Source organism: Trematomus bernacchii, unplaced genomic scaffold, assembly GCF_902827165.1.
Source record: "Trematomus bernacchii unplaced genomic scaffold, fTreBer1.1, whole genome shotgun sequence".
Taxonomy (NCBI): Eukaryota; Metazoa; Chordata; class Actinopteri; order Perciformes; family Nototheniidae; genus Trematomus; species Trematomus bernacchii.
Genome location: NW_022988082.1, coordinates 1,568,108 through 1,582,639, shown reverse-complemented (window position 1 = coordinate 1,582,639; position 14,532 = coordinate 1,568,108). Strand labels below are relative to the sequence as shown.

Here is a 14,532-nt window from a genome sequence, read left to right as displayed (position 1 = left end):
GAATACACGTTTTTTTAACCCTAACTGATGCAGTTAGTCACTTCTTTAATGTTTGTTCTTTCTGATGTAAAGTCAAGGTTGTAACTGTTCTTTTGATTCTTTTGATATATGATAGTAATTTGTCTTTCAAATTTGAAGGAGGGTGAGCAAGCATCTTGAGGAACATTCATCATTAACTCCTCCAAAAAATATAGTTTATTCAATAATAAATGAATATGTGAATCATAACAGTGATTGACAGCTGATAGGAATAATATGATTGTTAATAGTATCATATTCATTCAGACAAACATCGATGAGACAGTTCATTCATGTACTTATTGCAGCAGTCTTCATAGATTTGGTACCCCTGCTGGTCTAAGAGTGAAACCAACTCATTCAGTTATTGTTCAGTTAAAATTCATTAAATGATGTCTGTCACCTTATATATTTATATGTAAGGCTTTACTGATGTGCCACAATAATGTCACCAAATGTTATTGAGTTAAAATATAAATATTGTGGCTTTCCAAGTTAACATTGATTAATATGACTGCGATTAAATCAGCATATACTTCTGCCAGGGGATGCCACCCCTCAAAATCTCCTGCCACCCTCTTGCCACTCTATGAATATTTTTCTAGATCCACCCCTGAGCGTAACTGAACGCCCTTTTCCCCAGTTCAGTACGGACCTTTGGTACAGTTAAAAGGAAAAAGTTCTCGGAGCGAAGCCGATAAGATCCAGTGCAATGTTCAATGCTTCCTCCAGCTGGCAGCAGGAGGCTCCACAGAATCTCATGCTCACTTTGACAGGAAGAGCTAAAGAAAGCCACTAGGTGCTTTAGAAGCCTACTCTGCTAACACTGTGTGTGTGTGTGTGTGTGTGTGTGTGTGTGTGTGTGTGTGTGTGTGTGTGTGTGTGTGTGTGTGTGTGTGTGTGTGTGTGTGTGTGTGTGTGTGTGTGTGTGTGTGTTAGGGACACAGACAGAATGCTGCCAACAGTCTTCAGATGGTTTCTCACTACCAACCCAGATAGCTGCACCAAATCCTACCACAAACATTCCCAAGTACACAAGAACAATATGGAGGTAGATTTATCGACAATGTTAATGTGTAATTAGAAGACAGTTTCTTCTGTAACACCTTCAACAAATGCATGATACAGGTACATTTTTGTTCAAACTAGCGGAACGTATGTGTCTCAAAGATTGAAAATTGTAAATGGTCAAAAGATATTAACAAAAGCTTTTCATTTTGTAGTAAATTAATTAAATGCATTGACAGGTTTTGTTTTAATTGTGGAATTTATTTGTATATTGCCAAATATTTATTTCATGTGTGATATTTATTTAGCATATATTACACACTGAATGTGGACCAGCGCTTAGCTCACACACACACACACACAGGGGCGCCCCTTGGGGGCAACTCCTTGGGGCCCCGGACCAGAAGGGGGCCCCCAAAGAAGGTAGATTAAGAAGATCCACAGCAACGACAACATGAAACACCCTTTTATTTACTGCAACGACATGTCGGGAAACCCCCTCAAGGGGTCCCCATGCATAGCGCGCCGTTAAAAGCTGCTTCCTAATTTCAGTTTCGCTGCTCCGCTCTGTGGGGGGGGGGTGCCACTGCACACACAGACACACAGACACACACACACACACACACACACACACACACACACACACACACACACACACACACACACACACACAACCTTACCAATGCTGTTCAGTCGACTGAGTCTTGCTGAGCCGCTTCTTTGCAGGTGATTCTGGGATGTCTGCTTTGTCAGGCTCTGATTGGCTGCAGGAGCTGTCTTTGCTGCTGTTTGATTGGCAGCTGCTGCCTTGGCTGTATTGTGGTTAATGACTGTTGGCACCTTCAAACCTGTGAAGAGGACACAGACGAGGTCAAAGCCAATGGCAAACACACACAAACACACGCACGCACACACACACACGCACGCACGCACGCACGCACGCACACTCACACACACACCTGTAGCAGTGGTCCTGGCCTGCACAGACTGAGCTCTGCCCCTCGATGCAGGAGTTTTTGGGGCAGCAGAGATCAGCGCCTCACTGGCAGTGCTGGTGCTGGTGGAGGCTGCCGGGCTGGGGGGGAGGGGCTTTGCCGGGCTCTGGGTGCCCACAGGAAGTGTGCTTCTGCTGGGCTGCTCCTCTGGCATGATCACTGTTGGTGCTGGAGCTGCCGGAGAGGCTGAAGGAAAGATGATACAAAATATATAAACAAACAAAGTATGCTTAGATGGAAGTGATTACCTTTAATATTTTACATTGCTTAATTCAACTCAGGACTTAAGCGGCTTTCACACCAGCGCTTTTCCCATTCTAGCTCCGTGCTAGAGCTTTTCTGGTTCAGCTCCGGTTTTCCTTTTCTGCTCCCGCTTTGTTCACACCACTCAGAGCCGGGATGGTGCTGCCACTGCTGCGTCATGATGTCACCGTTTACATTGCTGATTTTCTCCCCAACGGAGCTCACAACAACAACAACAACGGGGGACTGCGTCGGGTCGATGATCGTGTTGCTTTTAATCATACGAACAGTGGCGACTGGTCATTAGGGGCAGGTGGGGCACAGCCCCACCTAGTGTCAGCAGAAAGTATTACAAATAATGATTACAAAAATGCAAAAAAAAAAATAAAAAAATATATAAAATATATTTTAAGATCATGTTTAATCATCTGATTCGTCTGCACATTTCTGTTTTAGTCTGTGTTCTTTTAATTAGTGTGTCTACAGTCACAGTGTGTGCCTATTGAGCTGTTTAGAGCCATGTGGGACAAAACCTGATTATGCCCCTTCCTCTCGCTGTGAAGTCAACGTTGACTGTAAAAACTACACTGCGCATGCTCAGAGTATTTTGTAATGAAATGTGTGTGGCAAAAAAATAATGACCAGAGGGGCACGGAGCTACCATCCCCACCATACGTCATCTCAAATCATTCAGAGCTGATTGGCTGTAAGTACGTGTGCCGCGAAAAGTGTGGCGTGTGAAGAGGAGACGAGAGAGCTGCAGTGGCGCGTCCTAAAACCAGGAAGTAAGCACAAAAAAGCAATGAGATTTCTCCAGAGGATTTTAGAAAATAGCTCGAAATAAGATCTGTGGGAAACGTACCTGTTAGATAAATGCACGTTTTGATTAGCCGGATAATATCCACATGTCTACCCTACTTTTATAATTTTTTTATCATAAATCTATGAATTAGATTTGAAACTACAAGAAGATAAGGAGGACTTTTACAAAAAAGTAATAGAAATGTTTGTCCAGAAGGATAGGAAAATGGACTTCATCTTCAAGTCAAGGTAAGACCGCCATTTTATTGAAAATGGGATCTTACTAAGAGAGAACAATTCAATATTTAAATGATAAAATTACATTTTTTGGGTATCCTTTTGTTGAACTGTCTGTTTAAAATTAATCGAAGCATCAGACAAAAAAAGCTTTTGAAAATAATATTATATTTTGGTTTAGGTCAAAATATAATATTTGTAAACCTGAAGAGTCAGTGCCAGTGCCTCACCAGCCATGAACCTCACTGCACGTCACTGCAGAAGCTTATATATAGACATCTAAGTTTTTTGTGCCCCACCACTTTTGTACATATAAAAACGCCACTGCATACGAAGCCAGATTAAATTAAAGAACGACTTCTCCAACCTTATGCTTTTCTCCAGAGTGCCGTGGTTCATTGTTTATTAATGTGTTTCAGCTGCATTTAGCGACCGCTGCAGTGCTGGCTGCTCTTCCACGGGAGTTTATTCTCCCGTTAGCTCCGGGTTAGCTCACACGGCTCTAAAGTATTCACTGTCTGACTGTCACACAAGCAGCTGATACATATCCCCAGTTCCCCTTAAGTGAATGTGTGTCAGTCTGAATTGACGCTGTTTGGCATCACAACGCTGTTATGAAAGTTTCTCTGGTATAACATGGGTGATGTTAGCATAGCAACCGAAGCTAAACTGACTACTTGCTAAGCCGTTTTCTCCAGGCACATTTTACCGGCGTATTTTTCATTACGATTCTACTTGTGATAGTTGGACATGACAACCTGTGCAGCCCATGTATTGATTCCATCCGATAGCTGCTATAATAACAAACAAAACGTCTGCCTGCTCTCCACAATGATCAATAACAGCGAACGGATGGTCAAAGTAAGGTACAAATAAACAGAATCACACGAAGCCTGGTTAGTGTTGCCTGACTTTATAAAGTGTGTTTTTTTTTATAAGTGTGTGGTTGCCTTCTAGTCACTTTGCTCAGCGCTACTGCTTGTAGGCAGGCATGACGAGACTCTTCAGTCGACCCATGTTCAGGGGAGGTGGGTTTAGTTTCCTGCACGCCTCGACGTAAAGGTCTCTACACACCAACCCGATTTTGGGAGTCAGAGGTCATCAAAGGCAGTCGGGCATTCGCGGCGCCCTACTCAGGTTCGTGTGTCCCGCACCATCGTCTCTTTACGGCACCTTTTCACACCTCCCGATGCCTCCCGCGGCCGATTCAACATGTTGAATCGGCCGCGGGAGGTCAGAGAAAGTCGGCCCAAGCAATCACTCTGATTGGATGTTCACACTACCGCTGCCTGCTGGTAAGGACAGTTATTGCCACTCGTCGACTGAAGTATTTGCTGTGTGTTCGTAGGCGGGCGGCGTAGCCGACGCAGGCGGCGTAGCTGACGTAAAAGTCGGGACGCCTTCGGTACGCGTTCTTTGGTCTCAGGTGGGTGTGTAGCGGCCTAAGAGAGACGTAAGCAACGCCGCCTCTTAGCTCCGAAGCTCTTGCTTCTAGACCGACAATTTTTTGGAGCTGGAAACGAACCGGATTCCGGAGCTAAGAAGCGGCGCCGCTGCGGTGTGAAGAGGAAAAACCGGTACTTTTCAGGCTCTAGCTCCGAGCCGGCGCTGAAAACGCGTTGGTGTGAAAGGGGCATTAGAGGTTATGTGGCATGCGCTTTAACAGTCGGCTAAAAAGGCCCTTCGGAAGAGCAGAAAAAGAGCATGATTTTGTTCTGCACTGCTAAAGAAGTTAAACCTGGCCAAGCAAATGATGGTGAACATCTCTAACTGCCACCATCGAGTCCATCCTCACCTCCTTCCTCATCCTCAACTCCTTCCTCATCCTCACCTCCTCCATCACCATCTGGTACGCTGCAGCTACAGCTAAGGACAATCCGCTTTATTCAGAAGGTCATTGGCTGCAGTCTGCCCTCCCCCCAGGACCCTCCAGGCAGACTGTGGCTGACCCCTCCCACCCTAGACACAGTTTTACCCGCTCCCCTCTGGCAGGAGGCTGCCATCCATCAGGACCAAAACCTCTCGCCACAGTTTCTTACCATCTGCTACCAGCCTCATCAACACACACAGGGTCCTAACCCTAACCCGCTGACACTGACTTTACCCCCCCATAGAAACTTTGCCTATACATTAATGCACAGCATGGGAACAAATCATGTACTGCAAATCCTGCACACCCCTCTGTATATTTTGCACATTTCTGTTCAAAGCATGCACTGACTCTCCAATGTCTCAGAGAAAACAAAAGCTGTATGTTCCACTGGAACCCATGATGATCATTTGAAATGCCATGTGAACCTGATTAACACATGTGATGTTCGCTCTCCTGTAGAGTGTTCTAAAGGTGTCTGCGTATGTAAATAGCCTGCAAAGGCTCAAATCCTTGTGTTCCCTCAAGAGGGAGTTTCTGATAATAAATAAATAAAAAACATTTAGTCCAGTGCCACTCACAAACCTCATGACTGCATGGTTTCTGTTTGGGCTGGATTCTCATAAGGTGATGACACTTATTCACTAAACTAAACTCTGGCTGCCACTAAGTTTAACACGGACACCAGCCAAACATCTCCACTTTCCCTCAGAACTAATAGTGTGTTTCCATGGTAACTGTCCATTTCCTGACTACTTACAAAAAAGAGGAAAATACGGATAAGAAGAAGGGGAGAAAGGAACATTTTCAGGGGTATCATAGATCAAAATGACTAATGGAATGTCCTACAGGTCCCATCCTAATGTCAGTGTACTGTTACATGTTCCATGAGTGTGTGAGGTTACAGGATGATGGCTGAATGTAGGTTTTTATTTTTTTATGCATTCACTTTAGGAATTTGGTATTACATGAGCTTGTGTTCTGTTTAATGCATTTTCATTATATGTTTAAGAATTGTATCATGTTTCATGTGTGTTTATAGTGTGAGTGTTTAGCATGAATTTGAGCTACAAGACACTTTCATTTGGACAATAAAAGTGAAGGTCAATGCAAAGTGTTGGACCAACAGCATGCTGGTTCTGTGTGAGTGTGAGGGAGGCTGGTGGCATAGTCTTTCTGTTCTTTAGCTCCTCTGCAGCTGCTGCAGCACACAGTCACCTTTCATGCACCATTAACAACTCATATAAAACAATAAAGCAGTGAAATGTGACATGAACATGAATCAGAGATACAGCGGTTGGAGTCAGTGTGGGGAGGATTCATAAATGAAAGTGCTGTAGACAATGTACACACCCACACACACACCCACACACACACCCACACCCACACACACACACACACACACACACACACACACACACACAGTACACTCTTAACAGCTGATTAATGTGTGTGTGTGTGTGTGTGTGTGTGTGTGTGTGTGTGTGTGTGGTGCGTGTGCGTGTGCGTGTGCGTGTGCGTGTGCGTGTGCGTGTGCGTGTGCGTGTGCGTGTGCGTGTGCGTGTGCGTGGGCGTGGGCGTGTGTGCGTGTGCGTGTGCGTGTGCGTGTGCGTGTGCGTGTGCGTGTGCGTGTGTGTGTGTGTGTGTGTGTGTGTGTGTGTGTGTGTGTGTGTGCGTGTGTGTGTGTGTGTGCGTGCACACTTTTGCTTGTGGCTCCACTGATCTCGTGGCCCAGTGAGGAGGAACTGAGGCTTGTGGATAAACCCTTCACAGGAAGTTTTGATGATGCAGGAGGAATTGGTCTTCGGGCCGATGCTGCCAGCTGATTGGCTGTAGGTTTGGAGTTGCAGGATGAGGGACTTGTGACAGCAGAAACAGATGCTCTCTCTGCAGCGGTGCGAGGTTTGGGGATACCTGGGAGACAGTAATATGGAATTAATCATTTGTCAAAATACTAACTGTGAACATCATTATTCGTCTGCAACTGAGAAAAGAAGGGACGCCAGAAGAGAACAGAGGAGAGCTGCTCCTCTGTTAGAGGCAGAAAGTGATCCTCTTACAGCACACACAGCTGACCCATCAGGATATAACAGAGGCCGGTTGTCATGCCATGTATAAGCAGACAATTAGCTGCTCTACATCATATTACCAAACCCTAACCCGTAGAGTCTCTCTCTGTTGTAATGTAGTATGTTGTTATGTAAATGACAGCAGTGGAGAGTCATCCTGATAGGGAGCACATTTGAAAATCATTGGGAAAATGTCACAGTGTGAATGTTAACTACAGTGGAGGAAATCATTATTTGATCCCTTGCTGATTTTCTAAGTTTATCCACTTATAAAGAAATGAACAGTCTATCATTGTAATGGTAGGTTTATATAAACAGTGAGAGACAGAATATCAAAAAGAATATCCAGAAATGTACATCATACAAGAGATATCAATTAATTTGCATTTAACTGGGAAATAAGTATTTGATCCCCTTGCAACCAACAAGAATTCTGGCTCCCTCAGACTGGTTACATAAGTCCTCTACCTTTAAAGTAGTACTCCTAATATCAACTTGTTACCTGTATAAAAGACACCTGTCCACAGAATCAATCAATCAGATTCTAACCTCTCCACCATGGGCCAGACCAAAGAGCTCTCTAAGGACCTCAGGGACCAGATTGTAGACCTGCACCAGGCTGGGACTGGCTACAAGACCATCAGAAAGCAGCTTGGTGAGAAGGAGACCACTGTTGGTGCCATTATTCAGAAATGGAAGAAACACAAAATGAGTATCAGTCGCCCTCGGTCTGGGGCTCCACACAAGATCTGGCCCCGTGGGGTATTGATGATCATGAGAAAGGTGAGGGATCAGCCAAGAACTACACGGGAGGAACTTGTTAATGATCTCAAGGCAGCTGGGACCACAGTCACCAAGAAAACTATAGGTAACACACTACACCATAATGGATCAAACCCCCCCCCCCCTGCTCATGAAGAACATGAGAAACCCGTCTGAAGTTTGACAATGAACATCTGAATGATTCAGAGGAGGCTTGGGAGAAGGTGTTGTGGTCAGATGAGACCAACATCGAGATCTTTGGCATCAACTGGACACGCCGTGTTTGGAGGAAGAGAAATGCTGACTATAACCCCAGAACACCATCCCCCCGCCCCCCCGTCAGGCATGGAGGTGGAAACATTCTGCTTTGGGGGTGTTTCTCTGCTAAGGGGACAGGACCACTTCCCTGCACCGAGGAGAGGATGTACGGGGACATCTTGGCCGATAGCCTCCTTCCCTCAGCCAGGACTCTGAACATGGGTCATGGAGGGGTCTTCCAGCAGGACAATGACCCTGAACATACGGCCAAGGCAACACAGGAGGGGCTAAAGAAGAAGCACATTTAGGTGAGGGAGGGGCCTAGCCAGTCTCTGGACCTTAAACCCAGAGAAAATGTGTGGAGGGAGCTGAAGCTTCCAGAGGCCAAGCATCAGCCTGAAAACCTGAAGGGTTTGGAGAGGGTCTTCAGAGAGGAGTGGACCAACATCCTTCCTGAGATGTGCACAGACCTGGAGACCAGCTACAAGAAGAGTCTGACCTCTGTGTGTCCAACAAGGGTTTCTCCACCAAGTACTAACACATGCAAGGGGATCAAATACTTATTTCCCAGTTAAATGCAAATCAATTTGTATCTTTCATATAATGTCAGTTTCTGGATTTGCTTTTTGATATTCTTACTCTCACTTTGTATATAAACCTACCATTACAATTACAGACTGTTCATTTCTTTGTAAAACTTGCCCAATCCCAAACCACGCCTTACACACTCCCCCTCCGTGACGGAGTGAACTCCCTGGAGTGACTCTCAGCTCAACGAGGCTCCCTCCTGTCAGAAGGAGGGAGTAAATACAGCGGCAAGCTTTGGGACAAACTCCCCTCTCTCCGGCAGAAACAGGAAATGCCGTAACTGTATCAACGGTTTCAAATCAGCATCTCTTAGACAAAACATTACAATTAATAACTCAAATAAAACTCCAAACATCTTTAATTGTGTTACTTTTTTGTAAAGCTCTTTTAGTTTTAAACCTGATGTTTATAAGCTTCTTAGTTTTTGCAACAGTCTGTAAATATACACAACTTTATAATAAAATGCACACATTTACCTTTTTCTAGACTAAACACAGGTACGATCCTAAGTTAAAACATATGAGGTTATCATGAGGTTGTTAACATCGCAATTTATCAGTGGATGTTTGCTGGAACTGTTTGTAAACAGCGTGTTTCCTGACGGACACACACAGCGTTGAGTCCGGTCAGGTAGGGCAGCACGTGAAGTCAGCACCGATGCAGACTCGGCGTGTTTCTCAATGTCGAGGAAGGCTCCTCCAGAGCCACTATTTCAAGGATGCTACGTCATCGAGTCCCGCCGAAGGACTGTTCCAATTTCCAGGATCCATGGAATTCTACCGAGGCCGGCGTCCTTCATTTTGGGAAATTTCGAGGCTGCACATGTGTATCCTCCGCGGTCTTAAAATCCCCACAATGCTTTGCGCACGGACCAATTTCCAAAATCTTTGGCGGAAATCGCGCTCCATTTAAGACGGGGCCTCGCATATGACGCACACCTGCACACCTGTTAGCCTGTTCCACCATTCTTCGTTTTCCGAGGCTTGGAAGGATTCTTGCCTCGCTTCTGAAGGAACTGACTCGGAGGGACATGTCCTACCAAGGAAGCGTCCTCGACATTGAGAAACACCCTCGCTGTTTGAGGGCTTGATAGCCCACTCCCCCTCCACACTTGTTGGTTTGGAACAGCACTTAATGTGGCGGACCCTCCGTGCGAACGCGCAAACGGAGGGGTAGTGTGTAGGGGTAGGGTGTAGGGCGTGGTTTGGGATTGGGCCACAGTGTCTGCAGGCCAAGGTAGAGCAGCAGTAAAACTTGCTGCGGCTGAAGCCAGCAGGAAACATCTGGCTTCATTTGGTTTCAGTTCTGATGAAAAGCCAGCCAGAGGAGAGCAGCTGTTTGTTCTTGCCTAGGAAATCAGTGTTAGGTAAGAGCGTGCCCATAGATCTGCCTTGTGCTTACTGTTGACAAAAACAAATATGCACAGCGCCGGACAGCGCAAGTCCAGACCTTTTTAGGTCCCTGACTTTAACGTCATTCTAAGCATAAACCATCAGCAGCTGAAACTTTAATGAAGGAAACCAAAAACAATGTTTGCAAATGCTTTATCATGCAGCACCTCATGCACTTTTATTCTGAGACAGGAATTTTAAATAAGCATATATTTAAAACATTTATTTTGCTAAAGTTTTTATCGTTTGTATTGTTTCTTAATATATAGGTGTGGAGAGCTGAGCGTAAGCATTTCAGTGTACAGTGCAACTGCCTGTTATACTGTACATATGAGAATACAAGATTTAGAATTGAATCTTGAGTGCTTTTCAGCCCACTCAGATGACCTCCAACAAGACCCTAATAACAAGGTGATTTTTTTCTAAGAAGCTCCTGCTCTTAAAGGGACCCTAGTATGCAAATGTTTAGGTTCATATTGTTCACATGTCTCCAGGCTTCAGTGTTCAAAAAGCTTTTTATTTTTCTCATCCTGCCTGTGCTCTTTTCCCCCTCTGTCTGGGGCAGTAGAGTGTGGGAGAGAAACTCCCTCTGGAGGGAACACAGGGATTTAAGCCCCTGCAGACCGTTTACAGGCACACAAACCTTGAGGAGAGGGAAAACCCCAAACATTATAATAGGGCCCCTTTAACTGCACGACCACAGGATACTCAGGTCACTTTGACAAAATACTTATGAAGATCAATGTTCTCTGTGATGATTTATCTTCCTCATTCTCAGTCAGACTTAGTTTGTACAGACAGGAGCTGAAATCAATGGCTGTCAATAGAAGTCATGGTGTACTTCAAAAATGATCAGGAGTAATATACATTTTACACGATTGTGGGCTAACACAAGAAAAACCTTCGAGTTCTTTGGCTTTCCCACGAGTGACTGAAGTAAAGTTGTTTGTTTACCAGTAAACACTAAGAAACCAGTTTTATGGATTGGATCATATTCTCTGCCTTCTAGTTTTAAAGGCTTTGGTGGCTGACAAACGTATTCAGACCTCTTCCTCACGCATAAAACCTTCTCCATCACAGCCCCATCTGCGAGGATGATGTTAAGTGTGTCATAGCGGGGCCTAGACAACAGTAAAAAGCTGAGCAACATTAACAAATCCACCTTTAGACTGTCGAGCAGAGCCTGAATCAGTGCAGCAGACAGCCAGATGTCATGTGACCCTAGACACATTTAGCTTTGAAGTGATGAGATCTGGTAGCTAATTCAACAGAAAGTGAACCAAGGAGACAACGTGTTGTCGTGCTTCAGAAAGACCGGAACCTAAATTGAATCCGTAAAACTTTGGGCCAGGCTCCTTTAGGTTAATTTATTTTATCCTATAAGCAGATTTAGCTGTTTACAGAAGCCTTTCATATATAAATACTAGGGCTGTCAAGTTAACGCGTTAACGCAAAAAAAAATTAACGCCACAAATTATTTTAACGCGATTAACGCATGTGTATTTTTTGTCCTCGGCCGCCCCGTAGTTTCAGAGCGCATCGAGTTTAAAATACCATCTACAAGCTGATGCTGACAGCCCTGCTCCTGCCGCCCGCTTGTGGCAGACCACACTTCCACGCTCACTGGCAGGCCCGGACTGGCCATCGGGAGGACCGGGAGGGAGTGTGTATGTGTGGCGCGACTCGCGCGAGTGAGGCACACCTTACATGTTGTTGTTAGCATCTGGTGCTAGCTAGCTGCGCTAACGGATATAAGGAGCTGTTTCAATGACATTTCGCCGACAACTGCGCCGAGCACTTGACTTTATGCAGGTAGCCAGACAGTGGAACATTGTACGAAAAGTCAGCACACTCAGCACGGATAGTACGCGCAACATGATTGCAGCGTCCAGGCAGCACACGTTCGAGCATATATGCCTTGAGCTGCACATAGCTCCAACGATCCATCACAGAGTCTCCACACACACACACACACACACACACACACACACACACACACACACACACACACACACACACACACACACACACACACACACACGCACACACACACACGCACACACACACACAGTATTATTGTATGAGAGAGGTTCCAGGTTGAATTGAAGCGAATATTTGTAATGTTCAGGTTGTTGTGTTTAATATTCATGAGAATATTTGTCATTGTTCAAATGATAATAAACAAACATATAAAGCATAGTTGTCCACTCATATGTTGATAAGAGTATTAAAAACTTGAAAAATATCCCTCTAAGGTACATTTAGAACAGATAAAAAATGTGCGATTAATTTGCGATTAATCGCGATTAACTATGGACAATCATGCGATTAATCGCGATTAAATATTTTAATCGACTGACAGCCCTAATAAATACATATGAAAGCAATGAGCACATTCATATATTGGCTAAATCTACAATCTTTTTGGCCAAACAAAAGGAAATAATTAATGAATAAAGTCGGGCCAACTTCAAAACGCACACACATTGATTCATTGATGGCGATCTGAGCGTCAAGAGGAATCTGTTTGTTCATGTGTATCAGCAAAGAGGACAGACAGGCTTTTGTCCATCAGAAACCACATGTTACACACACACACACACACACACACACACACACACACACACACACACACACACACACACACACACACACACACACACACACACCCACACACACACACACACACACACACACACACACACACACACACACACACACACACACACACACACACACACACACACACACACCCACACACACACACACACACACACACACTCACACGGATTTCAGCTTTTTCCACCATGTAATTGACACAAAGCAGCTCAGTGATTATGGAAATCAAGGGTCAAGTCACACACAAGGAAACACACACACACACACACACACACACACACACACACACACACATACACACACACACACACACACACACACACACACACACACACACACACACACACACACACACACACACACCCGAGTAAACACCAAGTAAAAATACTGAATAAAGCAGTTTATCATCAGGAATCAGGTACAAATATGTAGTTAAAAGCACCAAGATTGAAAAAGTGTAAAGTTACATTGTGTCTTAAATATAAGAAAAAAGGGGAAAACTAGAGGAAACGCACTCACACCTTGATTTATCTCACACACACACACACACACACACACACACACACACACACACACACACACACACACACACACACACACACACACACACAGTCCAAGTGTCCAGCAGTAGTTTGTAAACTGAAGTGTAAATAAGATTTATGCACTTATACATATACACACACACATACACACAAACACACACAAATACCAGTATAAATTGTCAGTGATTCATACTGTATGTGATAATGTGTACATAAAAAGAGTGTGTGTTTGTGTTTGTGTGTGTGTGTGTGTGTGTGTATGTGTGTGTGTGTGTGTGTGTGTGTGTGTGTGTGCGTGCGTGCGTGCGTGCGTGCGTGCGTGTGTGGTGTAGTGGAATGTGGAAGGAATTTTAACTTGTAGCTCTGTAGTGTCAGTCGGCTCATTTCCTGAGTTTTCTGTGGACAAAGCAGAGTTCTTCTTCCACCAAACACACACACACACACACACACCAAACACACACACACACACACACACACACACACACACACACACACACACACACACACACACACACACACACACACACTGAAAAATGATTCTGTGTGCCTGACAGGGAAGGGTGTTGTGGAGCAGAGCAGACACACACTCCATGTGCTGCTGTGTGTTTACATGTCAGGCTTGATAAAGCGGATGTGTGTGTTCTGAAATGTCTCTACAGACATACAGCAGCGTGGTGACTCACCCTGGCTCTGAATCTGGCTGTGCCTCGCTGGAGATCCACCCCCAGCACTCTGCCAAACCTCTCCCAGCATGGAGTCATCTCTCTGGGCTTGCCTGAACCCAGGGCTTCCCTGTTTTGGAGGTCCAGTCCCTGAGCCTGGAGCTGAAGGCCCCTTCTCTGCTCTGGTGCCTCCCCCCTGCTGCCGGACACCGGGCCCCAGCTTGGAGGAGACTTTCTGTAGGAACAGATGACGTTTAGTGACAGCGTCCCAGCCGAGTGGAACCAGCTCCGAGCTGTGCACCGACACCATGTTTTTCCCCACTAAGAGTCAGAAATGTGGACAGGAGGAAGTGAGGGAGGCGGTGGAGGAGCAGAGGGCAGGAGTGAGGGAGAGAGTGTGTCAAGACAGAGGGGGAGGAGGAAAAAAGAGAGCAGGAAAGAGAGGTAGGAGGGAACATTGGGAGTGTGC

At 45.2% G+C, this 14,532-nt stretch overlaps 1 protein-coding gene across 2 annotated transcripts in view; it reads right to left on the bottom strand.

Moving 5' to 3' along the window:
* LOC117474909 (microtubule-associated tumor suppressor 1 homolog A-like) overlaps window positions 1-14,532 on the bottom strand; it is a 47,971-nt gene extending 33,439 nt beyond the window's left edge. The window contains exons 1-4 of one of the 2 annotated variants that reach the window (XM_034120941.1): window positions 14,085-14,532; window positions 6,874-7,086; window positions 1,986-2,207; window positions 1,707-1,874 (exon numbers count right to left, since the gene is read on the bottom strand). In XM_034120941.1, the coding sequence (XP_033976832.1) occupies window positions 1,707-1,874; window positions 1,986-2,207; window positions 6,874-7,086; window positions 14,085-14,373 (892 nt within the window). In that variant the 5' untranslated portion in view covers window positions 14,374-14,532. Of the gene's footprint in view, window positions 1-1,706; window positions 1,875-1,985; window positions 2,208-2,322; window positions 2,355-6,873; window positions 7,087-14,084 lie in introns of those variants that run through there. The other variant, XM_034120942.1, reaches the window with a different exon arrangement.